General features: G+C 42.0%; 2 protein-coding genes across 2 annotated transcripts in view; one reads left to right on the top strand and one right to left on the bottom strand.

The window, feature by feature from the left end:
- The window catches only part of LIX1 (limb and CNS expressed 1), a 46,849-nt gene extending 31,177 nt beyond the window's left edge, over positions 1-15,672 (top strand). Inside the window, exons 3-6 of the mRNA XM_063128614.1 lie at positions 5,471-5,611; positions 10,820-10,915; positions 13,329-13,406; positions 14,800-15,672. Of these exons, the coding sequence (XP_062984684.1) occupies positions 5,471-5,611; positions 10,820-10,915; positions 13,329-13,406; positions 14,800-15,084 (600 nt within the window). The 3' untranslated portion in view covers positions 15,085-15,672. The remainder of the gene's footprint in view (positions 1-5,470; positions 5,612-10,819; positions 10,916-13,328; positions 13,407-14,799) is intronic.
- A 2,816-nt stretch (positions 15,673-18,488) lies between these two features.
- On the bottom strand, positions 18,489-26,079 carry LOC134400437 (2'-5'-oligoadenylate synthase 1-like). Its single transcript, XM_063128769.1, has 7 exons — positions 25,941-26,079; positions 24,511-24,701; positions 20,892-21,052; positions 20,630-20,754; positions 20,236-20,425; positions 19,653-19,862; positions 18,489-18,645 (listed from the first exon to the last, which is right to left on the bottom strand). The coding sequence occupies exons 1-7, from the start codon at positions 26,077-26,079 to the stop codon at positions 18,489-18,491; spliced, it is 1,173 nt and encodes a 390-aa protein (XP_062984839.1).
- Between the last annotated feature and the right edge of the window lie 1,587 nt (positions 26,080-27,666).

The following is a 27,666-nucleotide window of genomic DNA, read 5'->3' on the forward strand; positions in this document are numbered from 1 at the left end:
TCCCCTCCATTTCTCCCTAATGGCACACAGTGCCACAAAGTGATCCCACTTTTCTCCAGAGTCAAGCCAATTCAGGCACTTGGGGAAGCTTGACATATAAAGGGACAGTCTGGCAATTCTGGGGCACATTGGAATGTTGGCAGAGGAGGACTGGAAAATGCTTTAGGGCATCATCAGATGAGGGTTTTATTGCACGCTTATTACTGGGCATGTTGGGCTCCATCACACCTACTTTTTTTACCCAGTTTTTATCCATGGTTCCCCCCTCTGTTTCCTTAGCGAGTCAAGCACTGGGGCACTTTCATGTCTGTGCCTTGTTGGGCTCTTTCAGCTCATGTATCTTTTTCTCCTGAAGCACTACTATGCCAGTGAAATTTCAAGTCCCGCCCCTTGGGAAAGGTTTACAGGGGAGAAGGAGTGAAGGTTTGTTTTCCTTGTTTCAAAGGGTGGGCAGATGAACAATCATTTTAATTTCTTTTGTAAAGGTGGCCAGGTCCCCTCCTTTGCTCCAAGGTAACCAAAATGCTTACATCTGGGTAGGTTTTAAAGATAAAGAGATTAAATGTGGCATGGTGATAGCTCTTAAGCAGGGATTTAGCCACTCCAAGTTTGAATCAGATTGGGTCATCCCTTGATTTTAAGGAATTTTTAAAATGGAAATTAAAATATGCTTATGTCTGCATAAGTTTTAAAGATAAAGAGCTCAACATTGGCACAGTGATAGCTCTGAAGGAGGGCTTTTAGCATGCCAAGTTTGAATCATATTGGTTTATCTCTTGATTTTTTATAAATATAGAACTGACTTTTAATAGTGTGGTCACTCAGAAGCTTTTTTTTTAAGTCTAAAACAGCAAACTGGAGAGAAGTGCTCTGCAACCCTATGCTTACTTCTGAGGGCTTACTTCTGTTTACTCAGAAATCAGTCTCTCTCTGTTCAATGGGGTTTACTCAAAGGTAAGTATGCATCTGATTTTAGTATGACTTGGATGTAAGTGCAGTTGAAATCAATGGGACTTACTTTTGGGTAAGGGAACCAGCAGATCTCTATTTTATGAACTTGGAGATGCACAGCTTTGCATGATCAAAGGAACATTGATCATTCGCACTTGTGGACTACGAGGAAAATGGGTTTAATGGGGGAAATTTAAAAATTCATAAAAAATCAAGAGACAAACCATGCTGAAAGCCCTCCTTAAGAGCTATCACTGTGCCAATTTTGATCTCTTTGGCTTTAAAAATGAGGGAGCTGCAGGCTCTGCATTCCACATTCCTTTTAAGGTGAAAATGCTTACTCAGGAGTAAGGACATAGAGTTAAATGACACCTCTCTCCCTCCCCCTTCACAGTTGAGTGGAGTACAGCCTCGTCCTCCTCGTTTGTTAGCAAGACTGCTCTTAGACACACACACGCCCCTAACAAACAACAGGATGGTTGGATAGAACACAATGACAACAATACATGGAAGGGAGGAGCGCATTTATTTCATAGGTAGGGAAAATTATCCAGACTTTAACCACTCCAAAAACAAAACAAACATGGAGGAAAAGAGGCAAAATGAGTGCAGGAGGTGGACGACGTTGTGTGAGTACCGAGCTGAAAAACTGCATACCAGGCCTGGTGAGTGTGCAATAAATTGGTGGTGTGATGGAGCTTGTCATCTGCCTCCTGCTCCTTCTAGCCTTCTTCGTGCAACAAAAAAAAGCCCCCAGTAAGCCCATATTATTTTTAAAGATGGAAGTTGCCGCTGTCTCCTGCTCTGTGCAGGAGAAGCAGTGCAGTAAAGACAACCCCTGGATGGGCCACGTGCACCTTTTTACTTCCTCTTTCGTCTCCCTGAGAGAAAGAGGCAGTATCGAGCAACAAAAGCGGAAACTGAGAAGCAACAGTAGGCCAGCTTGATCTCCCCATCTAATGGAGCTCCTGGACTGAATCAGAGCAAGTATTGTTGACAATGACTGGCAACGGTTCTTTGGGGTTTCAGGAAGAAGTTTTTCTAGTCCTTCCTGGAGATGCCACAGATTGAACTTGGGACCTTTTGTATGCAAAGCAGATGCTCTTACCACTGAACCACAGCCCTTCCCTTGGCATTCCTAAGCATTCTGGAGGCATTGTTTATGTCAGTACAGTGAAGGCTGGTGGCTCTGATGTCAGTGGGGCAGTGAATCTACTCTGGGTTTCAGTCAGAACTCTAAAGGAGCTATCCAAGGAGTGAAGAATTGGGTCTTCTGCATTTTAGACTCATTTTTCCTCGCATGCCAATGAGTTTGCAGCTGAACTAGGACTGTACTCATCCCCTCCCACCACATGGCCAGTGCCTGTACTTAGCTGCTAGATTGTGGTCCCATTGACCTGATTTAGAGCCCCAAGTGTCCACTTTGATGTCTTCTGGCTCCCCCTCCATTGAAATGGATGGAAAGAGGGGCGAGTTCAATGTATTTATAGGAATGTCTGTGGCTACTGGAGCACTCTGGTTTAACACTTACTATTTCAGTTAAAGAAGCACAGGAAAATTAGCTATGCTGCTGTGTGAGGAAAATATTCACTACACAAGGAAGCATTACATCATGTAGACCTCCCAACTTTTCTTCCCTGCCTACAGCAAGGGGGTTTAACCCAGCACAGAGCATGACCGTTAATTCAAGGGGGAGGCTACGCTTTTGTGTTCACATTCAATACTTCATTGTTCTTTTCACTGAGGAATACTTCAGTACTTTTTCTTGGACTTGTATTGAACAGTCCTTGCAGACACCTTTGCCCTCAAAAAAACAAAAATTAAAGGACTGAGATTTTAAGAAAACTGTTCAGAGCCCAATTCACATGACTTTCAATCAGCAGTGTTCTCACAAAATGAAGAAAACTATTTATATGGTGAGGGAGGGAGATTAATTTTAAAAGGTTACAGGAGAATGTCATATGTCAAGGACCTAAATTATAATTCTCAATTTGGTTAAGCTTTTGTGTCTCCAATTACTTTCAGAAAAGAGTAGGAATTATTCTTGATGTGTAAATCTCTTAGTCTGCAAAGATTTGCCATTTGCTTTTAAACGTATGCAGCTTCTTTGATCTGCTACTTTGCTGGTCTTACTTAAAATAAATAGTTTCTTTTATCTCTCTCTTTTACTGGACTTAGTCTTCACAAAGATGGTTTAAATCCAAATTATTTGGATTGGTTTCTATTATAACGTTTATTATTAAAAGCACACAAGACTGAATTTTGTCTTGGAATTTGAGAAAGTAAACATTCATGTAACCCGCAAGAGAAGGTTAAGATGAATAAAAGAGCATGGTGAGATATGTTGACATAGGCAACTCAGCAAGGTTATAAAAAAGGGGGGATGAAATTGCTCACAGATTGTTCAGGTGTTTTCATAGCAGGAGGAGCAGGTATAGGTGAATTTTTCAAAATAGATTTACAGCAAAATGTTTGCTTCCAGGGAAAATAAAATCGTAGTTTCCTCTCAAGAATATTTTTTCTTCTTCAAGCAAATATGCTGGGGGTTATAACAGCCTTCCCTAACCCAGGCATCTCCAGATGTATTCAAGCCTCCATCATTCCCCATTCAGCATAGCTGGGAGTTGCAGACAAACACATCTGGAGGGCACTGGCCTCAGGCTAGATTATAACAGCCAATACCATTAATGTTTAACAGCATTTAAGAACAGAAGACCTCTGCTGGATCACACCATCTATTCTAGCACCCTATTGCCCATAATTCATAGTGGGCCAGTAATCAACTAAATGCTTTTGGGAAGCCCACAATGAGGGCACACAAGCGCCTCCCCCACTGTTGCTCCCCAGCAACTAGTATTCAGTAATCTGTTTCACACATAACACTAACCCATGATGTATTTAACCATTGGTTTGTTTCCCTACACAGGGTTTGGCAGACTATTCAACAAACCACAGTTTGTTTACTCAATCCCAGGGTTGTTTGTTTCCCTCCTCCTTCACCTGCTCCCTACTCATATTCCAAATGCCTTTCTGGAAATGCAGAGTGGCTAGTTTTTGTTTTTGTTTTACCACTTTTGCCTGCTGCCTCTATAGCCTGGTGGAACAACCCATGAACAGCCCACATTTCTGGGTTCATATATAATGACAACCCATGGTTTAAACAACCCAGAGTTCACAACACAACAACAAACCATGGTTTCTATTTCTGGGTTTGTTAGTGTAGCTGGATTTGCACAACCTGTCAACCCAGAATTCAACAATCCATACGATGGGTTAATGTTATTTATTTATTTATTTACAATATTAACATAACACTCAATATCTAAAACAGATTCCATAGCAGTGAACATAGGTATAAACAATAAAAGAAAGAAGATTTAAAAAGCAAATTAAATTGTTCAATTTAAAACAAAGGAACCAGAAAATCAGTAGCTAGTCAGTTGATGAAGGCTTCTTGAAACAGAGTTGTTTTCAGGAGGCGCCGGAGGCAGCCTACTGTTGGCGCCTGCCTGACCTCCAGAGAAGGGGCCACTAGTGTTATGTGCAAACCCAGCCAATGGCATGGCTTTTGGACCTGGGCAAATGGCTTCTATTCTATTTAGCTATGATAGCTAGCAGCCATTCATAGTCCTATTCTCTGACATTGCCCTAATCATCTTTTAAAGCCATCATAGTTCAATGATATCACCACATCTGGCAGCACTAAATTCCATAAATCAATTACACAATATGCACTTTCTTTTGTCTGTCCTGAATCTATTGTCTGTGAATGTCATTGAGGGTGACCCTGACTTCCAAGTATTATGGGAGAGGCAGAAAAAATAACATCTGCCTATTTTGTCAGCCACAAGCACAATTTTATAAACCTCTTATTGTGTTCTCTCAGTCATTTTTGTCTAGAACTAAAAGCCACAAGCAAGCTAGCACAGCCTTCCCCAACTTGGTGCCCTCCAGATGTCTTGGAGTGCAAGTTGTAGCCCAATACATCTGGAGCACCTTTATTATTTATGTATTTATTTATTTATATAGCACCAACAATGTACTTGGTGTTGTACAAAATATACAAATAAAACAGTGATACCCTGCCTAGAGGCTTACAACCTTAAAATCACATTAAAACATATGAAGGGGGAAAGGAGTTCTCAAAACAGAAATAAGAGAATAATCATAGTAATTAGAACAGTAAATCAAGCTAATACTTTTCTCATTAGGAAGGTGCTCCAGCACCATGATCATTTCAGCTGCCCCTTGGGGTACCTTTGGTGGCTGTATGATTGTCTGGGAGATAATCTGAGCCTGTACAAAACAAAATGGGTTCCACATGAATTTCAGTGGAACCAGAATGTTGGTGCTTATAACATCAAAAAGGGTTGAAAGCTGACAGCTACATGGTAGCATCCAGTTCATGATTACTCCCCCCTACGGAACAATGGTATAAATATTCCAGATTGTCCTGCTCACCCCATAAGGAGGGAAATGTCTTTTCCAAAGCTCTTACAACATTTTATTTATGTTTCAGTGCTGCCTGAGCAGGGCAGAAGCCAGACGAGATGCAGCCAAAGTGGCATTGATCAATTCTCTCTTCAATGAGTTGCCTTGTCGCAGGATCACAAAGGAATTTATTATGGAGAGCGTTCAGGAAGCCGTCTCTTCAACCAGCGTAAGCATCCGCCATAGTTCTGTGTATGGAATTTGTCATCAGCTGCGTTTATGGTAAAACTGCAGACAAGGAAGGAAGTGATTCATGAAAGATTCCTCGTAACAGTATCTCCATTGATAAGTTTCTGCCATTGTGATTAATGGGACCCTTTCGACCCTCACCCCCTTTGCATGTGGAGCCAACTGCGTTGATTGTGGGGTGAAGGCTAAACTTTTAAAAGTGGGTAATCTGGATTGCTCTCACCCTACAAGGCACGTCAAAGCAATATCAGCAGCAGCCAGGAGATCAAGCCTTCTTCCAAACATCTGTTAGCTGGAAACATTCTACTTAACATGAATGACTACTGTCACAGTTTAAAATATTTCGGGCCCTGCTGTAGATAGGTTCAGGCTGTGAGAGCTCACTCGTTAGAGAATGATTTTAATAATCAGCTATCACTATGCTTGTTGGGAATACTGCAACCTCATCTGCAAACTACAGGAAGGGAGCAGTGTTGCAGTTAGCTAGTTAATGCATGGGAATTTGGGCATAGCTAGCGTTAGAATCTCTATAGCTTGCTCCACTCTTCCCCTTCCTTCTCTCCCCTCCCCTCCCCTCCCCAATGCCTCTCTGACTGCCCCCATGGTGCTATATAAATAAATAATAATAATAATTGTGGGGAGAACATGTTTGCTCTCTCGCTCATGCCTGTGTTATGGAGCACAAAATGCTCCAAACAACACCCTTTTGGAAACCCTACACTGTATCTACATTTATATGCAAAGCTATTGTGAGTAAAATTGTTTTCTTTGCTTCCCCAAAGAAGGGTGTGGTCTCCTTTTTTACTGAGATAGTCTTGTGTGGATGTGGGTCTTGTAAATGCTTATTCTATTCTGCCTTTTGTTTTTCTCTGCTAACCACCTTTTTAACAGGAGGCAGCAAAACCAAATAATCCCATCAATGTCACAAGAAAGTGACAAGCCCTGCCAATACAAATGCCAACAATTACTCCCCTCTCCAGAACAAAGTTGGGTAGCAGATCCAGGGTGAGGAATTCCAATAGGGAAACATGTTGGATACAATTTCACTGGGACCTAATAGCCTAACCAGGCTCTATGGAGGGTTCAGCAGAAGTGGGAATCAAGTAGCCAACCAGGGCACATCTGGATCGCCCATGTGCCTTGGCCATTTTGTACTCAGTATATCAAAGAAAAGGTATCTCATTGTATGTATTGCTTACCCATAGCTCATCTTTCCCAGCCTGAAACTAGAAACATTGCCTCACCCACCAATACGACATTGGCCCAATAGAAGAAAATATTCAGAACACTCCACCTCCTCTCATACGTACATTAGTGTATCAATTAAGAGTAATGTTATTAAGATAAATGATCAGAAAAGCCTAGTTACATCCTGCCGTTTCCCCCGAGGAATGCATACATTCTTGAAATGAATTATAAAATATCAGGAAAGCCAGTAATGGCCCCAAGGCTAAACCAGCACTGTAAAGTATCCCAGCCCTTCAGTTCGGGTCCCTGCATCTCCATTTCAGTCCTTTATTCTTTACTACATTACTGCCTCTGGCAAGGAAATGCATTGGCAGGAGCTTTTGTCACTAAATATACCGAAACCAAATCAGGCTACTAACATCTGCATTTGAGGTTAGCTGCAAGTTGTGTGTGTGTGTGTGTTGGTTTGGTGGTGGTGTGCATTGTCAACAGCTACTGTGTTCCATCATGGAGATGGCTGCATTGACAAACAGTTAAAGATCCCTAGGCACACTATACCTACTTTGAACAAGATATATAGATATAGATATAGATATATGCAAAGTTACATATATACTTATATAGATACATAAGCACCATGTACTTGCAAGTTAAAGTACTGGGGGAAATGTACTTTTAGCACCTCATCCATGTTATTGATTTATTAAAAGCTAAGTATATTCACAGCCTTGGGATTGGTCTGCAAATAGTCCATAATTAATGTACTCAGTTAAAAGCTTATAAGAAACTGCCATAATGCTTTATAAATCTCAGCCTAGGTTTTCAATTCCTTAAGTTTGCATGTATGAACTAGATTTGGAAGATAACATTTTATTTTATTTTATTTTAAAAATGCCTAAGAGGCCATTAAATCCTATGTGTAATTAACTCAATGATTTACAGAGAGCACATGTGTGTATTGCCATATGCCTCTGGGCTCAGGTTATATAATTCCTTAGGCTGATAGCCAGAATTCCCCTCTCTTTGAGTTACAAATAAAATATCACCAAAATGAGTAATTAGAGTGATGTCACCACCATACCCATTATCATGGTGAAAATGTGTCCAAGTGGATTAGGTGTTTGGGATAGGTAAAAATAAATAATCTTATTTCAAGTGTGTTACAGCTTCTAACAAGTTGCTGAGATTCAATATTTTTCCATCATTGGTAGCAGGGGAGAGGGGGGTGGAAATCCTTGTTCAGTAGAAGCACAGTGGCTAATCCAATGAAAAAGACAACAAAATTCATAGAAGTTTAAAAAATGCTGGCTCAGTTAGAGACATGTGCTCCAGCAGCCTCCAGAAGACGTAATGAAATCCTCCCATCCCTGCAGAAGGAATTGCTGATAAGAAGGGGAAAGATTTGAAATGGCTGGGGAAGAGGGTTAAGGAAAGTGGCCCTCTGGTGAGATGGATAATTTGAAATTGTTCCTCTTCCATTGAATGTCTCAGTTATGAGATTCAGGGGATGTGGGAGTGCTTATAATTTAAATGTATTTGCAGAGCAGAGGGGAAGGCCTGGTGTATATCTGGTCTGTGGATGAAAGGAACCCTTTCTTCTCAAACTTCTTTACAAGTCTCATGTCCCTTTTTGAGGAACAATACCATGTATACGTTTTGGGAAATGGGCCATGATTTATTTAGATGTGATTTCGAAAAAAGAAGGTTCCTTTAATGCAATTCATCATTTTTTATGGAAATTTTTTCTAAGGCAAAAGCTTAAAATTGCAGAATTTAGGGCTGATGTCCTCAGGGATATTTAAAAGCCAGCATAAATATTTCAGCAGCAGTGTGTTAATGTTACTGCATTTCAAAAGCCATAAATTTGCTGGCAGTTCTGCTAAAGGAACTGTCTTGTGTACAGTGTTGTGTTCAGCTCTGCATAGCTTCTTCAGAACATGAAAGGTTATAAAAAGGATTGGAAGTATTTCACCAACAGATTGTCCCCAAAATTAAAACAAAAACAAAGAAAGAAACAAGACCTTGTGTAAAAATCTAGAGTCAAACTACTATCCTTCCACCTGTAAGTGACTGTGGGGGGATCTGCACGTCACTCCCAGAGCGCTTCTATGCAACCCCAGAGCACCCTGAAAACGATAGTCTGACTTCCCTGTAAAAGAAACGAGGAAGAGCCGTCCATGCCGCTGCCGCCGATGACGATGAGGAGAGCTCTCTGCCGGAGAGGAGAGCTCGGCAAAAGAAGGCGGGGTGAAGAGCGGAAGAAGCTCTCTAACCCGCCTTCTTTTGCCGAGCTCTCCTCTCCGGCGGAGAGCTCTCCTCGTCGTCATCGGTGGCGGCGGCATGGACGGCTCTTCCTCGTTTCTTTTACAGGGAAGTCAGACTATTGTTTTCGGGGTGCTCTGGGGTTGCATAGAAGCGCTCTGGGAGCAACGTGCAGATCCCCCCAGAGTTACGCTAGTGCCATGATCCACTTAAGGAGAGTGTGCAATATTATATACTCCAGAAACTTAAGATACAGACTCCACACATATAGGAAATGCCTCCCAAAAGATTAACAGGATCTCGGTGGGTGTGAGTTCTTCTTTGACACACACCCCCAGTCAAACGTGGAATTGGACAGATGCTAAGCTCTACACACCAAGACAAAAGGCACTTTGTATTGCATTTCAACCTCAAAAGGGGGGAGAGAGGGGAGGCAGGCTGGCTGGCTTCAAAGACTTTATCTACTCCTGTCCCAATTGGACCATCCCCACTCACAACCACAAGGTCATTATATACCAACTACCCTGGGGAAGGAATGTGTCATGTCCCCCTGGACTCTACATTACCCCAAGGAGGACTCAGATTCAGAAGACTCTTGGCTCACTCCACTTCAGCGGGAGCCCGTGGCTCCTTCTTCTGTACCTTCCTGGCCCCAGAACATGACTTCTGACTTTAAGGATGACTCCCTTGCAACTTCTCCTGTTCCTTAGTCATGCAGGAGCATGAGACTGCAAAAACATACACTGGCCAATTCAGAACCAGAGTGAACATCCAGCAGGAGTGAAAGACCAGCTCTGCCTGCCTACTTAAAGCCTCAGTTGACTGCAGTCCTTTGCTGGGACAACAGCTCCTATTGAGAGAATGCTGCGGCCACACCTCCTGTAGTGTGCTATCCAAGGTCCTGATGTGACTCCTGCCTTCCCTAATGTGACCCAGAGTGTTGTGAGTGTTGTGTTGGAGTCCAGTTCATCTGGTCTTCATGCCACCTAGTCAGGATAGAATTCAAGAAAAAGAGAGGGGGGAGAGAGAGAGAGAGAGAGAGAGAGAGAGAGAGAGAGAGATGCAGGCAAAGGGAACACCAGATATCCACTCCTGCTTGGCTGGTTTTGTTTTAAAGGTAGAGCTTTTAATAGTGTCCATTGCATTTAATCAATGTTGTGACCTGCTTTGAAGACTCCAGTCAAAAATTTGGGTATAAATCTATTAAGTAAGTAAGTAGCTGTGTGAGTTGGCTTAAGACAACAGAGACACCAAGCAGAGTCTCTTGTTTGATAGGAAATAGAGGACAAACTGAAACTAGACCTGCCACTGACTTGTACCAGTCAAAACCACCCTTGTTACCTATTTATAGTAGAAATCCTGTTTCAGTATCACTGAAGGAGGATGTGGAAGTTTCAGAAACTCTCATTTTATGTTAAGAAGGTGCACTTAGAAATACCCAAGGCTTAAAACTAGCTGTGCCTACATTTTAAAACCTGCTCTGTAGCTTTTTTTAAAAAAAATCTGTGGATAGCTGTGTCCGTTTCCGGGTGGTGATGAGCAGAGTGGGCATCAAATGGGCAGGATTTTGTTGTCACTGGTCCATATTTATTTATTTATTTATTTGTTACATTTATATACCACCCCATAGCCGAAACTCTGTGTAACCTGAGGATGTGAAAATGGTTTTAACTTTTTTTTCTACCTAAAAATGTATTTATATAATTCTGAAAGCTTTGTTGTTGTTTTTCTGTGCAAGGGTACTTTAAATGATGCAGATGACCCAAGTACTAGTATTGGAGCCTACCATTATATGCTACAATCAAACGTGGGGAAAACAATGCTGGAATTTCAGGTAATTTGCATGCACCGCATTCAATTTACATATATTAGGTTGGATCCTGGTTTAAGCTTGATCAGCTGCTCTGGTGGAAATGGACTTCCCGCCCTCTTTCCTATAGCAGCCCCTCCAGCCCCCTGAAAATGCCACACAGAGAGTCAGGAGGCCCTGCTGTAGGGAGTGATCTATGTTGCTGGGGGGAGCGGGTCCCCAAAAATCAGGCAAGAGGGACCTTCTATGAAAAGAGTCCTTCCTTTCAAGGAAGGCAGATCCTGGATGCAATCAATTTAGATTGGCCAGTATTGTAAAGACTTTCAAGCGTAATCCTATACATGTACATTTTGAAGTTAGCGTTACTGTGTTAAAGGGTTCTACTCTCTCGTTAGGCCCTAGTAGGTGTGTTTAGGATCACTGCCTCAGTTGGTTCTATATATAATTTTTATTTTGTATGTCTTACCATTTCTTTCAACACCACTTACGCAAATCAGGTAAGACAGAAAAGCAGCACTTGAAATTTTTCAGTTCTTCAACATTGAAACACGCACTTTAAAACTAACTAAATAAGGCTTGTGGTTGTGTAGGCAAACATATGCATACTTTCCCCCCCCCCACCGCAGTATTGTTAATGATTGTGATTTGACATTTTCCCCTTGTATAGTATTTTCCAGATTAGATTCCAGCTGCTGAGAAGTGGCCTTTTATTCATCCCTACAGTGATTTTAACGGGCACTGGAAAAAATAAGCAATCTAAACTAATAGTTCTTGATGTTCCAAAAACACTATCCAGGTCATATTTTAAAATCTGTCCAATGAACAAGTTTCCTCTACAAGTATGGCTATACCAGTGATACTTGTAAAGGAAACTTGTTCATTGGACAGATTTTAAAATATGTCCTGGACAGTGTTTTTTATGGTTGTTTTTCTTGGGTCTGATGAAAGGCAGACCATGAACTTTGCCTAGTGTTAAAAGAGTAGAATATCCATGCTGAGACAAGACTGCCTTTCTAGGATAAATGACAAAATGTCTGCAACTCTGAATGTTCACGAAGTGGAACATGGAACCCATTCCCATGTATCTAAGACCCATTTAATCTGAGCACCATGAAAACAGTATCTAAATTCCTAGTAGGATGAAATCTTCCATCTTTCTTTATCCTTTCAACTCTCACTGGCCCAAGATAACAATGAAAGCATGCATGTAATCATTTGTGGCAGGTGTTTCCATAACACTTTGTAAACTTGATGTTTCCATAGTAAACTAAAGAAGAGCTTGATTTTTATTATTAATTCTGAGGTCACAAGTATTGCTCCACAATTTTAAAATTAAAGCACATGGGCAATGATAAACTAATTAGAATGGTTTTAAAATAATTGGGACAGAACAGTTTTAGAATATCTAGTTAATAACTGCTGTTATTTTGGCAAATTTAGGAGTGGCGAAAAGGTTTTTGTGAAAGTCAATGTGATCTAGGGAGAGCCAGACTTGGTTCCACTTCACTTGTAAAAGCATTCACTTAAAAATAAATAAATGAAACTTTGGATGCTTTCAGATGGGTGGGCTCCTAACACTATACATCAAAAGGCATTGTGCATTGGAGGGCTACAAATTGAGGATGACATTATTGTGCCCACTGTAAAATTCTGTGAACAAAGCAGGGGGGGTTGCACAATAAAAGCACTTTCTGGGAACACCAGAAAGTCCTGTTCAGGTATTCACCTGAATGTGTGAGGGCGTATAGTGTGTAGAGAGTCAGGGCTGTGCACACTGGCCCTGCCCTCTACGTGTCCAGGTGTATTGGCTCACTTCTCTCAGCTCAGACCTTTCCATGTTGAATCAGCAAGATCTGAATGGGAACTCCACTCATGTTTGCTTGAGCATGAGTAGAACTCTCCATGTGATTGCAGCTCCTGCCTTGTGGGGGTTCCTGGTTGTTAGGAGTGTTGAACTCTGAGGGGGCGGGGCCAGTGCACCCAGATATGCAGGGGGCGGGGCCAGCATGCATGGCCCCAACATTCTACCCACTTTAAGCCCTCATGCATTCAGGCAAATGCCTGAACCGGGCTTCAGAAGTGAGCCTTATTGAGTTCAATGGGACTTACTCCCAACTAAGTGTGTATAGCTTTGCAGGCTTTAAGAATAATACAAAAAGAATTGATAATAGCTCACACTGGCTATGTTTGAAGAGTAATACTAAATAAAAAAATAAGACAGAGGAGAGTGGGCAATTACACTAGCTCTGGTGCAATTGGAAGAATATATGTAGATTTAGTTCCCCTATAAAACATTCCTTCTGTGGTGCCTTTACGGGTGGATCTAACCAAATTATACAAAAAATTCCCACTATTTTTTAAAAATTTTGAAAAGAAAGATTCTGCTTTAAAGCAGTTCAGTCAGTAGCCATTGGTTGGGTTTTTTTTTGTTCTCTAGGAACTGATGATAGTCTTTCAGCTGCTGCATTGGAATGGAAGCCTCAAAGCTCTACGCGAAACGAAGTGTTCTCGGCAAGTAAGTGTTCGTGTAAAATACACTACTAATAGTGCACCAGTTATTTAGTGCAACTGGTGACCCTCTAGATGGTTTGGCCTACAACTCCCACCAGCCCCAGTGAGCATAACCAATGGGGAGGGATCATGGGAGCTGTAGGCCAAAATACCAGGAGGGCCACAAGTTGCCCAGCCCTAACTTAAAATAAGAAAAGCTAAACTTGCTGCATCTCGGCTCAGTATGTTCCTTCTATTCTATAGACACGATCCAGCCAAAGTTAGCCATCACATTAATGGGCAATATTTAAGTGTGAACTAGGGTTTTCATAGAAGTCCTCAGTGAGTTTTGATTTCTATGAACCCAACCTGCAGATCCTGTAGCAGAGCGGCTTTTTCCGAGTCACATGGACTGTTTTTTAAAGAAAAACTTGGGGGAGGGGGATTTGCACAAATTTGCACTTGCGCTAATGCCCACTTGTGCAAATGGAATGAAATTCTCATGCATCCCTTAAAAGAAATCCAGTTCCATCAGTGAGCAGACAATGGAACGAAAGATGCCTGACAATCCACGAAACACAGATGGAACAGATTTAACAAAATTCGTACAGCCCTAATTTGAACAGATCTCTCCGCTCAAAATCCTGTTGTTTAGTAATTGACATTGAGTCTAAGACATTTCCTTTACTTAAGTATGTCCGCAAATTAAGTTCGTTTGTTAATGACAGTGTACAATTGTATAGGTTACAACGTCATGAAAGCTGCTACTCTGCAAAGGAACAAAATATTAATGAGCAAGTGCAACCTTGGCATGTTTTAAAACTGCAAAGTTATACCATCCGTGTTGATTTAAATGTTCAGGTCTGCATATTTAGTTATATCATAATATCATTACTTTTCTGTTAACTCTGAAATATGAAAGTTTGCCAAAAAAATTTAACGTGATTGGCATTGTGTGTGTAGACCATCCCATAGCACACTTCACAAGGGCACGGCCCAATTAAATCAAAGAGAACCAATGAAAGACCTAGAGCTAATGGTTGCTGAAATTAGGATCAACATTTGATGGCAGTAATAGAACAAGGTACAGGATAACAAAACCAAATTTTTGATATTGAGAGTACTTCCGTTCATTCCCAACAGCAAATGGGCAAGTCCTCATTTGAGTACATCAGAGCTCCTATACAACTAGCATTGGTTCAATGACATTCTATTGCAGTTTATGTTTGGAAATGTTTCTACTGTGGCCTTCATGATCAAACAAGTTTCCGGAACCTGTTCTGAAATGTCCACATCAATTGGCAAAAAATAATCTTCCAAAACGAAACCCTAACCCATTATTTTGGAGTATGTTGGATTTCCGAAGGCACTGGTTATATTTCATTACTAACTTTTAATTCTTTTGGTGTGGGAAACAGGAGGTGATTTCCTACTATTCCCAGTACAACTTAGATGAAAGGATGAGAAGTCACATGGCTCTGGACTGGCTTATGAAGGAGCAAGAAACTCCAGGCATTATTTCACAAGAGCTACAAGTGGCACTTAGAGAGCTGGAAGAAACTAGGAAAGCTGGACAAGAACTACGGTTTTACAAAGAAAAAAAAGAGATACTGGGTTTAGCATTGAGTCAGCTGTACAGCGATCCTGCTGCCACCTCTTTGAACGACGATCGTATGAGTCTAGCCCTAAGTGGCTATCACTAGGGCAAGTTTGCTTGACCGGGCTGTCATGTGTTAAACTTTGATTGTTCAGATCAACATGAAGTAACTGTTTACTTTAAACATATTGTGTAACATACAAAGCAGGAAGGCTCAAATTTCCCCCATGTGTTCCAGGGGCATGTGGAGCGCTCGCATCTCATCTGCAAGGTTCACAGGAAGCGTGGAGAGGAAGCATGGCCCACTCATGCCTCCCCTTTCACTGCATGGGAAATCTTCAGCTGCCCTTACACAATGTGAAATTCTGTGTGACCAAAATATTTTAAAATATTTTTATATATATAAAAATATAGCTTAGGTTGACAACTTCTTTAAAAACAGCAACAATCATGTAACAGCTAAGGCGTTGTCTTTTATATAATCAAAATAAGGTTGACAGAATGGTTTACTACATCAGTTGAATTCATTCATTCATTCATGTCAGAGGTGTATAAGAAGAAGGAGTGATGTATACCTGCAATAAGCAAACATTGCCAGTTTATAGTTTTCTTCATTATTCGTAGTAGTGACTAAAGAGGCAGCCATATGCTTTTAGGCAAAAGGTAGTGAAATCATTGAAAGGAAAACAGAATACTAGTAATCATACTTGGAGGAAAATGACCAAGATGGACATTCTTCCTAAAGAATCGCTTGAGTCCTGACAATTATAGAACAACATGCCTAGCTATAGAAAAACCTGGTTAGAGATTTTTCTTGTTTATATGAGAAGTGAAACAAAAATGAGACAGGTGAAGCTAGGTTGGACTTCTATCTAATTTCCTAACTCGGCAAATAATGTACCAAGGCAACAAATCCATGGGCAAAGCCAATTACCAACTGAGCATTAGGGTGGATCCAGACTTAGTCATACTTGGCGTAGACTCACTGAAATAAATGGGACTTAAGTTATTCATGACTAAGGTAAATTCTCTCGATTTCAGTGGATCTGCTCTAAGGAGAACTAAGTCTGAATCCCCATCCCAACGAGCCGTTCATGCACAAATATAAATTTGCATCTGATTTATTACAGATCAGCATTCTATCAGTCTAACTTAGACCTAAAATATAGCTATTGTTAAACAATGGTGAGTTGGTGACCCTTGCTGGTTTACTACAAATCATCCAGAGAGATAATAGATCCTGACTTACATTCTATTCACCGCTGTTGTAGTGAATGGCTTGTCATACGACTTCGATAGTAAAGTAACAGTTCTTACCTACTTAGAAGTACAATATTGGGAATTTGAATCAAACATGGGTTTGGAGTTAAAAACATCACACACTGGTTGTTGTTGTTTTTTATTATCTTCTGTATCTTATTTGATCACACTCAGATGTTGAAGTTGGGCAATAATTCTGTAAAATAAACTATTCTGAAACCTTTTTTAAAAAGATGCATATTGTGAGCATTTCATGTGCCGTATATGAACACAAAGATCTATCATAACAGTTCACATCTCTCTATAGGCGACTTTAAAGCAAATAATGCTTCTAGGGTGACCATATGGAAAGGAGGACAGGGCTCCTGTTTCTAGCAGGTGTCATTTGTAAGCATGGTGAAATTCCCTCTTCATCACAACAGTTAAAGCTGCAGGAGCCCTGCCTTTTTTTGTATCTGGTCAAGAGGGCAGGGCTGCTGCAGTTTAACTGTTACAATTAAGAGGGAATTTCACCCAGTGCTGCATGCATACAAATGACACCTGCTGAAATTCCCTTTTCTAGACAACTGTTAAAGATACAGGAGCCCTGTCCTCCTTTCCATATGGTCAACCCTAGCTTAACATCACTTTCAGCTGAAACATGCTATGTAATGCCAGTGGAGAAGCAACCTCTCTGCACTGGGGGGAAAAAACATTAAAAAAACTAAATGCACCATTTTTTTTATTCCTTGAAACCTAAAGCTCTTTGATAAATGTGCAGCCTTGACCACTTGAGCCATAAATCTGCAAACATTACCTTTGGGGTTCTGTCTTCCTGTGTGATTTTTTTAAAAAAAAAACATTTACAGAAAATTTGAGCAGCTGGCCAACACTGATTTCCAATATTGAAAAGGGACTTTAATTATTTGTTGAAGGTTAGACTCAACATAGAAAAGATAGCCCTGTAAAAATGGAAGACAGCAAATAATGATGCCCAAAGGGCATTTTTCCACCAGGACCAAATTAAACATCCCTGTAATCATGCACACTGTAGCTATGCATGATAGTTTTACTTACTCTCAAGTAAGCATGTGTGGCCACGGCACTCCAAAAGGGTGAGTTATACTCCCTTCCACCCTTTTCATCTTAAAATTCCACTACCAGCCCCTCGCTGGGGTGGGGTTTAAAGAAAGAAAAAAACCTTCATTGACTCCAATAGAGACTCCCCCCCTTTTTGTGTGTGTGTAAGTGTTTGGAGCAGTGGTGTAGTGGTAAATGTTGAAGTGTAGGGGCTCATGACAGTCCTCATAGCCATCCCCACCCCACCTCCCACCCCAAGGAGAGCCCAAAAATGAAGGCAACTGTCTTGATCCAATTCTCTTGATAGGCTGCAGTGCATGAGGGTGGCCATTTTGAATATTCAACTCCCGATGGGGGTTTGCTATAGTTTGTTGTGTTATCCAAATCTGGGCAGCAGGATTGTTTGAGTATTAAATAACTCTCAAATAACAAGACCATAGGTCACTGGAGGTTTGTTTAACCCTTAAACAATCCCATCCACCTGGGTTCGGAGGACATAACAAGCTGTGTCTGGGGCTTGAAGAGGAAACCTGGTGCCTATGGGTTCTGTGATCATGACTTAAATAAACCAAAGTGAGCTGCAGTGATCATGCAATGACCTGGTTTGCACAACACTGTAAGCAATCAAGGGGTGTTGTACTGTGTCACAGGCACGATTTTGAATATGCAAGCCATGGGGGGAGCAGCAAACCCAGTGAGGGTGGGTTGTTGGTTTGATTAACAAACCACCCACAACCCATGGCCTGTTTTAAGGTTGTGGATGGTTTGTTAACCAACAACCCATCATCACTGGGTTCACATGACCCAACAAGGTGTGGTGTGCCCCCACCCACCACCACCGCAGCTTGCATAAGCAAAATGCCAGCTGGCATGGAGCCCTGCAGGTGAATTAACCCACAGTGGCTTGTTTTGACATGTGAACAGGCCCACTTTCTCTCTGTGTGTAATAGATGTCCTTTGTAAAAGCTAATGGGTCCTAATTAGCCATTCAAAACTAAGTCACCCAAAAAGACTTTACATTACAAAAGAGATTGCTCACAAGAATATATTGTTGCTGGGGAAATCTATTTTTCCACTAGTTACAGTGAGGATTGCAGCTAAGCTCAGAGGGAACTGAGAAGACAACAGGGTGTCATATCACCTCATCATCGCTGTGCTTCAAATTAGCCCCCAAAGTCCTGGTGCTTGATTTCACCAGTTATTTGTAAAAAGCCAAGGCTCCTTTGCTTGCAGGCCATTGAACAGTGGCTTAAGCAGGCTCTGTCTTGCCACATGAGCTACTTCATCCCAGGCATTGCTGTTCTCACACACATTAAAGGTCGGATTAACAGGATCCGGAACAAATGGCCTGAGAGAAAAATAAGAGTTGTCCATATGAGCAAGTACTGAGAAGTGGACATCAGTTTACTGCACATTCAGATACAATTGTGCTGTGCACTAAGATACCTTACTTGTGTCCTCCATTCCCCCTCCCCAATTTTCAAACACACACACACACACACACACACACACACACACACACACACACACACACACACACAGCCTATCGTTTCAAGCTCTCTTGGCTCATCTACTCGATGTATCCTCTTCCTTCTCATGTGCCACTGCTTTGGTGCATGGCTGCCTTCTTCACTCCTAATGGGGACCTTTGAACATTTCTGAGGAGCAGAAGCCAGAGATCCAGCCCTTTTAAAATGCCTGGGCCAAAGGTGAAGCAGACTTATAAAGCTATAATCCCATGATACTCAGGAGGGGGAGAGCTGTGATGGTTTAACCTTCAAAAGTGGGAGCATTGGTAGTCCTAAATATATTCTGGTAACAAGAATTAAAGAAACACACACAACTGGGCACAGGAAATGGAACTATACTATATACCATTAAAAAAACACCATCTAACCCAATTGGCTTAACATTGATCAGTTAACATTGATCACACAGAGCCTATGGGTCATGCAGAAGACTTCTTATTTAGGATCTATCTTAGCTTCCTCCAACCTAGTGCCACCCTCCAGATGTGCTGGAATACAGCTCCCAACATCCCTAGTCAGTATGGGAATGATTGGAGTTGTAGGTTGACATGTCTGAAGGGTGGGGAAGGATGGTTTCTCTAGTATCTTACCACAGACGTGTCTGTTGAGGAAATCTGTCTGTTTGGTTTATCGCGGATAGGATTTTGCCCTTGCCTGGTGCACCTCTGAAGAATTTTGCGTAGCTCGCACTGGCAACTGACTTTGTTTGTCCTGAGCTATGGCTTTTCATAGTGATAGAAGCTGATAGATTCAGCTGCAGCTGCCATGTGCATTTTACAATGCTGAAATAAAAGAAGCAGTTAAACATCCAATTGGCTTAACTCACCTGGTTTGCTTCAAAAACACCTTTTGGAAAATTGGAAAATTGGGTCTGTAATGTTTGTGCCATATGATGCAGATTTCTTGATATTGAACCAAAAGCTTGAGAACAGCTCTCATCCCCTGCACAAAGCTGAAAAAGATGGGTTTCCCAGCCAGCTCCCACACATAGATAGTGATGAGTTCCACAGCGTAGGAGGAAGGGAGCCTACGAAACCTAAACATACATTCAGAGCAGACATAGTTTCTTAGACTGAGCTGCCACAGGAAATCATTTAAAGCAAAAGCTGTAACTCAAATAAATGCTGGAAACCAGCAACAAAACTCAATCTTGGCTTTCCATTTGATTTTCTATCCGTGCCATCCATATGAAGCATTCCATTAGTAGACAGGAAGATACCTATTGCTTTCCCTTAGCTATTTATGCTCTCTGCTTTTACAAATGTGTGTGTCCATGTAGGGCTGCAGGGATTGGAAAAGATATAAACACCTACAGATTACATTATTCACTACTGTACCCTGGAAAAACATGATGGTATGAAGTTACAAAGGATAATTAGCTTAGTTGTATTTAAATACTAGCAACCTACTTATTTTTCTCTGTTGGCTTTGCAAAGGAGGTTTTGAGCCAGTGCTTCATTAAACGGATGAGGTCCTTCACCCTCTCCGTTGATGCTTTGACAAATTCGGCTTGATACTTCAACAGGGCCATTGTGTACAGCTGGATTTTATCATTGTCACCACAGAGGTAGAGCTTGCGGTAAAAGCTCTCTTTTAAACCTGTTAACACCAAGCAAAAGATAAGACTAATGACACTCCCTTGGCCTCTGTTATCTTCATATCTTAAGTAAAACCAAATCCAATGGATTGTGAGCAAGTAGAAAACTCATCGCAGGATGAATTACAATAAATGTAGAACTCCACAAATGGGTTTTTTGGGGGTGGGTGGAGAGGAACACCTCTAAAATAATAGCTATCTCTTACCCGCTGATAATGCAGGTCCAAGCATGTCTGAACAAGGCATGATATCAAATGAGTGTCCATGGCAATCTTTATAACACTTAAAATAGAACCTCAAGGAAAACAGTGTTTTTTTCTGCATGATGATCCTAAAAGAAAAAAAGAACAAAGGAGTAGTAGTGGAAGACTTAATTAGAGGTATGGTGCTTCTATATTAAGAGGTTTACAATAATGGAAAAAATGGAGGTAGAAGCCAGTAGTACTAACCACAAATTTCAATTCAAACCTGTTGGTCCATGAAGATTTGATCAGTCTTTTTCCTAACTCTTCTAGTACCTCTGGGATTTTCCTTTGGCAATCTTCTAAACTTTCAAAGGCATTGCTAAAAAGAACTATGTCCACATCAGACCAATCTTGTGTATCTGTTCCCTTTATATACGAACCACCCTGTTACATAGAATATGACCAGAAAGATGGTTAGTACTTGACTTTAATCCACCTAGCCCCAATGCCCAACAGCAGGGCAGATCCATCCACATTCAACAGCACTCACAGATCAACTCAGACCCTCAGACCCTCTCTTTGGGCCACAAGCAGGTGCATCACAGGTGCTTATAGACCAAATGATCCCAGATGAGCCCAGCAAAGGCATGTTCAAAAGTCATTAACGTCATGTCTCAGCTCCAAGCAGTTGGCCGTGGAGGGGGAAGAATCGGTAGCCTATCTCAGCCACATCCCCAGCAGGGGAGCAAGACCCAGTCCCGATCAGAAGCCTGAAATGGGTGACGTAGTATAAGCAATGCCTGAACCAGGCCCCCCGGAAATAGCTCCTGCTTGAGCCTAACACCACCTCCAAGGAATTATGACTCATTACACCAGCCACTTCCTATTTCCCAACACTTGCTCACTGGCACAGCGAACACATTGCATGGGAAGTAAGAGGAAGACTCCAAAGGCCTATCCCTTTAAGGATCTCCACTTCTCAGCCATGGGAACATAGGAAGCTGCTTTATATTGAGGCAAACCATTGATCCATCTATTCCAGTCATGTCAACACTGACTGGCAGCAGTGGCTCTCCAGGGTTTCAGGCAGGATTGTTTCCTTGCCCTACCAGGAGAAGCCAGGGATCAAACCAGGGACCTTCTGCATGCAAAGCATGTGCTCTCACACTGAGCTATGGCTCCTACATGGGGGTGGGGATGGGTTGAGCCTGGGAAGGGTAATCAGGGTCAGGAATAATATAAGGCAGTGGTGGGCAACTTGTGTCCCTCCAGACATTGTTGGACTGCAGCTTCCACCAGCCCTAGCCAGCATACCCAATGCTGAAAACAACTTCTGGAGAGTCACACATTGCCTACCCCATATTAGGCTTCATCTGCAGCTAGCCCTTGGTTAGGGACCAAGGGACCACTAAGGGACCTGTCCATGGTCCTGCAACCCTTTCATCCAACAATTCTCCCGAACTCCAGACCCGCATTGGACACCTGTTTTTGCCTGTGACTATTGTGCTGGACTGTTCTCCTTCATCCTTTGTTCTATCACTCCCAAGCGATGGTTGGACCCCCTGCCTCCTGGACCACCTGTGGGCTCTACCACTTCAGAACAGGACAATTAAGCAATAAGGTCTCGAGCAGGCTTCCTTAGAGAGCTCAAATACGGTGTAAAACCCAAGGCATGACTACGACACCCACCATAAGGCCCTAAAATAAATTGGATTAGGATGCAAACTGCTTCAGTAATGACATTTTGCTTACCCAGAGATAATACAAGCAAACAAATAATAACACTTTCTTGTATAACTTGTCAACGCAAGTGTTTATTTCACTCCCACCCCACCAACCCCAAAATATAGTGTGAAGATGAAATACAGATGTGTCTGCTCACCAGAGTACATGTTCATGGAAACACTCACTCGTGTTAATATGACGTTTGCCTTACACAGAGATTAACCCTGTGATGGTAAACACCATGAATGAAGTGGCCCACATCACTTAACATCCTGACCCAAAGCTACTCAGATCTAAATAAAGGAGGTGGGTGTCCTTCCTGACCCATATGACATATATTTGAGGAATCTGAATTTTTAAAAATCAGGTGGCTATGAAAGGCATCTGTATGCACACATGACTACATGTGTGCATACAGAATTGTATTGTGTCAGGCCTTCAATATATATGAATATATTCATGCACGCACCCATGAACACACACACACACACACACACACACACACACACCTCCCTAAGAAAACAGTTCAAAAATGCAAGTGACACAGAAGGTGTTCAAGAGGGAGCTGTATTGCTCATTACTAGTTCTGCCATGCAGAAGATCTAATATTCAATAATATCTAATTGATGTGTATGGCACTCATTCAGCCTCCTTCTTCACATCAGCCACAATAGCAACTACCTAGGCAACATTGCTCCTATTAGGCAGGTTGAGAGATCCTGCCTATGGCAGCAGGTTTTGAAGTACCAATGAAAAGGCAACAAATTGTCAATTTAGCTTGCAACTCTCTTCCCATTTATCTAGGATTAAGCCTCACTGAACACAGGGGGATTACTTCTGAGGAGACATGTAGAGGATTCCACTATTCGTTTGTTGTTTTTAACCCCATAGGGAGACACCATTTGGATTTCTGGACTCAGACATCAAAACATCTTGAGCCATCTCTATACCTGAGGGAATATCTTCATTTCTCCTCAAGTAAAATATTTCACTTTGAGTGTTCATAAAACAGGATAATCTCACAAAAGCACTATCCTTGAGGGAAGGTATGCAAACTATGGTTAAGACATTGGGAAGTAATGCACATTTATTATATTATATTTATTATAATACTTTCATATCCAGGGTTGCCTCAAAGCATTTTGCTGCCTGAGGCAAGGATGAAATTATACCCTTCTATCCACATACAGAAGTTGACCAGAATGACTGCTGAATCTTATTTCAACAGTGGTAATGGTATAGCTTCCTTCACCACACCTGAGGCCAGCAAACTAGCTTATGGCAGGCAGGACAAGCTGTGTGGCACCCACAGCAATGTCCTCCCAAGACCTAACGGCTGCCCTGCTGTCTGAGGCAGCCACTTCCCTCTGCCTCAAAGAAGGGCCGGCACTGTTTATACTGCATAATATATTAAAATCCCTAAATGATCCACAATAAAATACAATATAAAATATAAAAATAAGTTAAAATACATAATTAAAACATTAGAGCACCATAAAACAGGATAGTAGCAGAGTCTCTCACCGCCCAGAAAAAGCCTGTGTAAACAAATAGGCTTTCAAAAGGCATTTAAAATTAGTCACTGTTTCTGCCTCTTGAACTTCACATGGGAGAGCATTTCAAAGAGTGGGTGCCACCAATGAGAAGGCCCACTTATGTGCTATCATCTGGCAACATTCCATTGGCCATGGAATGACTATTAATATAGCGTCCTCAAAAGATTTCAGGGATCAACTGGGTAGGAATAGGGGAAGACAGTCAGCTAGATATCCTGGTCCCTTAGGACTTTGTATGTCAATAACAAGCCCTTGAACATGCCTTGGCAGCTAATTGGCAACACGTGCAGTTCTTTAACACAGGTGTAATATGTGTATATTTCAATGCCCACTGAGCATCCAAGTTGCTGTATTCTACTCTAGCTGCAGCTTCCAATCAAGTCCAAGGGCAGCCCCATGTAGAGTGCATTACAGTAGTGTAATCATGTTTAGTGCATACATTGATTGCATGCATGCATACACACACACACACACACACACACACACATACACACACAAGAATTGTGTAGAAAGGGAATTAAACAAGTTACACCAAGATACAGTTAGTACAACACTCTTCCTTAGGGGAATAAAAACACACTATTGTAATCAACCTCAAGTAGGACACGGCATTATTTGTACCTTGGTAACAGAAGTAATTGGCAATGGAAACTCTTCCTTGATGAAAGCAATAATGCCTTCAACTTCTGATGCGCAGGCTAACCTTACAGGGCCTGAAACGGGTCGGAGTTTTGCTTCTACAAATTTTGTTATTTCCACTGGTGTTTTATAGTCCAAGAAGTTTTCTGTTTTAAATCCAGTGGACATTTGAGCTATACAAAGAGAAATCAAACTGAATTACATGGCTGAAAAGGAAGCATGGATAGAATTCTCAGGTTTCATGGCTATTCCACATTGCTCCAAAAAAAAAAAAAAACCTATACAGGCCTGCATTGTAGCTTACTAGGCCTGGAAGATCTCTAACTCAAGAAACCTCACGGAGAAAGGCCAGGGAAAAATAACTTTTGAATCCTCCCCAACATAAGCTGTCCACACCTGAGTGTCATTTTCAAGAACACCAACAGCAGCCATTCCAGGAGGCTGCACTGAGGGAGATGAGAGGGGCAACAAGGCCATTCCATCCGCCCTGCTGAAAGGCTACTTCATTTCTTTCTTCATTTTCCCCTTCCCTTGGTTTCCCCTTTTTGCTTTTGCATCGTGTCTTTTTAGATTGTAAGCCTGAGGGTGGGGACTCATGCACTCTGGGAGCCTTTTTGGCTCTGGAGCGGGATAAAAAGATTTTAAATAAATAAACATCACTGAATCCAAAGCTCAGTATAGCAGCTTCACGTAAGGCGATTGTATGGAAAGAAGGATAGGCATCCTGTATCTTTAACAGTTGTCTAGAAAAGGGAATTTCAGCAGGTGTCATTTATATGCATGCAGTACATGGTGAAATCCCCTGTTCCTCATAACAGTTAAAGCTGCAGGAGCCCTGCCCTCTTGTCTCTGGTCACTCTAGCTATAATAGAAATTCCTTTTTCTATACAACTGTTAAAGATACAGGAGTCCTGTACTCCTTTCCATATGGTCACCCTAGCTTCACATGTCACTCGTATGACACATGAAGAAGCAGGTTGGAAAGGGCTGTGGGTGACACTTCCATCCCCATCCCCAATGATGCACAACTCCTTCTGGACTCAACCCTACTGCCAAAAGATTTCCACAGACGTCAGAGACAGGGAAGCCTACCCACACAGGCCACTGTGTAGGGAGGCTTCCTAAGATTCTGGATCCTGGGCAATTGTGGTTTGAGAATCTGGGGAAGTTTGCTCAGGTGAACAATTCCCCACCTCAGACATCCGCATGGCAGGAGTGAAGCTAGAGTGAGCCACACATCATTGGAAGCAGGGCCAGAAGTGTAGCCCTTTTCTTCCTGCCTTGCCCCTTCACACTCATAACGGATGATGGGTGCTTAATAATGAACTAGTTCTGTCCATAGTTAAACACAGACAGGAGTTTACAGCACCAGTGTAACAGCTTGAGTGCTGCTGTGAGGGCTCAACCCATACCTCTTTTACTAGCAGTGAAGTGATGCTCTTGTTTCTCGTGGTGTTCCCTAGCATGGACAGTTCCAAACTGCTTGGAGCACATTCTACAGGATGTCGACGTTTCCACGGCCACAAATTTTGTTTCCCTCTGAAGAGTCATATGCCAGCAACATCTCTGGTTTCCAGTCGCTGTCATTTCATGATCAGCCTGTTCACAAGCAAGTTGTGTGAGAAGAGAGAAACTCCGTATGTATTGAACCAGGGAAGCAGGATGAGAATAATAATGGAAAAGGGAATACATGAAAAGCGCAATTGTAGTCCTGCTGGATCGGGCCAAAGGCCTATTGAGCCTAGTATTCCATTTCCACATGGGAAGCCTACAAGCAGGATATGAGTGTAATGGCCTTCTCTTGTTGTTTGCCAACAACTGGTATTCAGACGCAAGCAGCCTCCAATGCTGGAGGTAATATATATGTCTAATCCCCTTGTAAAGTAATCCAAGTTAGTGACCATCACTACATGTTGTGCCAGCAAATTCCATAGTTTAACTATGCACTGTGTGAAGAAGTACCTCCATTTGTCTGTCTGAAATATTCCACCACTCAACTTCATGGGATGGCCCTGGGTCCTAGTATTATGAGCGAGGGTGAGGACCCTTTCCACTTTCTCCCCACCATGCATCGCTTTACACAACGCCATCATGTTCCCTGTTACTTGGCTATTTTCTAAGCTAAAAAGCCCCAGACATTGGAAATGTTCCTCATAGGGAAGTTGCTCCAGCCCCTTGATCATTTTATTGCCCTTTTCCAGCTCTACAATTTTATTTATTTATTTACTATAACGCCCAATAGCCAGGGCTCTCTGGGCGGTTCACAAAAATTAAAAACATTCAAAGTATAAAACAACAGTATAAAACCATAATATAAAATACAGTATAAAAGCTCAACCAGATAAAAACAGCAGCAATGCAAAATTACAAATTTAAAACACCAAGTTAAAATTTATTTATAGACTGTTAAAATGTTGGGAGAATAAAAAGGTCTTCACCTGGCGTCTAAAAGCATATAATGTAGGTGCCAAGCGAACCTCCTTAGGAAGCTCATTCCACAGCTGGGGTGCCACAGCAGAGAAGGCCCTCCTCCTGGTAGCCACCTGCCTCACTTCCTTTGGCAGGGGCTCATGGTGAAGGACCCCTGAGAATGACCTTAGGGTCCGGGCAGGTACATATGGGAGGAGGCGTTCCTTCAGATAACCTGGCCCCAAGCCGTTTAGGGCTTTAAATATCAATACCAGCACTTTGAATCGGGCCAGGACCTGGACTGGCAACCAATGAAGCTGGAAAAGGACTGCCGTAAAGTGGTCTCGTCGACCAGTGGCGTAATGTGGTCTCATTGGCCAGATGGCCTTGTGTATTACTTGAGTTGTGAAGCACACTGCTAACATTTCTCTACTCTCCCCACTTGAACATAAGAAGACCCATGCTTGATCAGACCAAGGCTCCATCCAGTCCAGCATTCTGTTCACACAGTGGCCAACCAATCACCCCCAGGAAACCCACAAGCAGGAGTGCAAGAACACCCTCCCAGCCATGTTCCCCCTGCAATTGGTGGACATAGGCAGACTGCCTGACGCTGGAGGTATCATATAGCTATCAGGACTAGTAGCCATTGATAGCCTTCTTTGCTTCTATGTTTTACAACTACTACTACATTTCTAATACATTGTTATGACCACAACAAAATTGTTG

This window comes from Elgaria multicarinata, chromosome 6, assembly GCF_023053635.1.
Source record: "Elgaria multicarinata webbii isolate HBS135686 ecotype San Diego chromosome 6, rElgMul1.1.pri, whole genome shotgun sequence".
In the NCBI taxonomy this organism is placed as follows: Eukaryota; Metazoa; Chordata; class Lepidosauria; order Squamata; family Anguidae; genus Elgaria; species Elgaria multicarinata.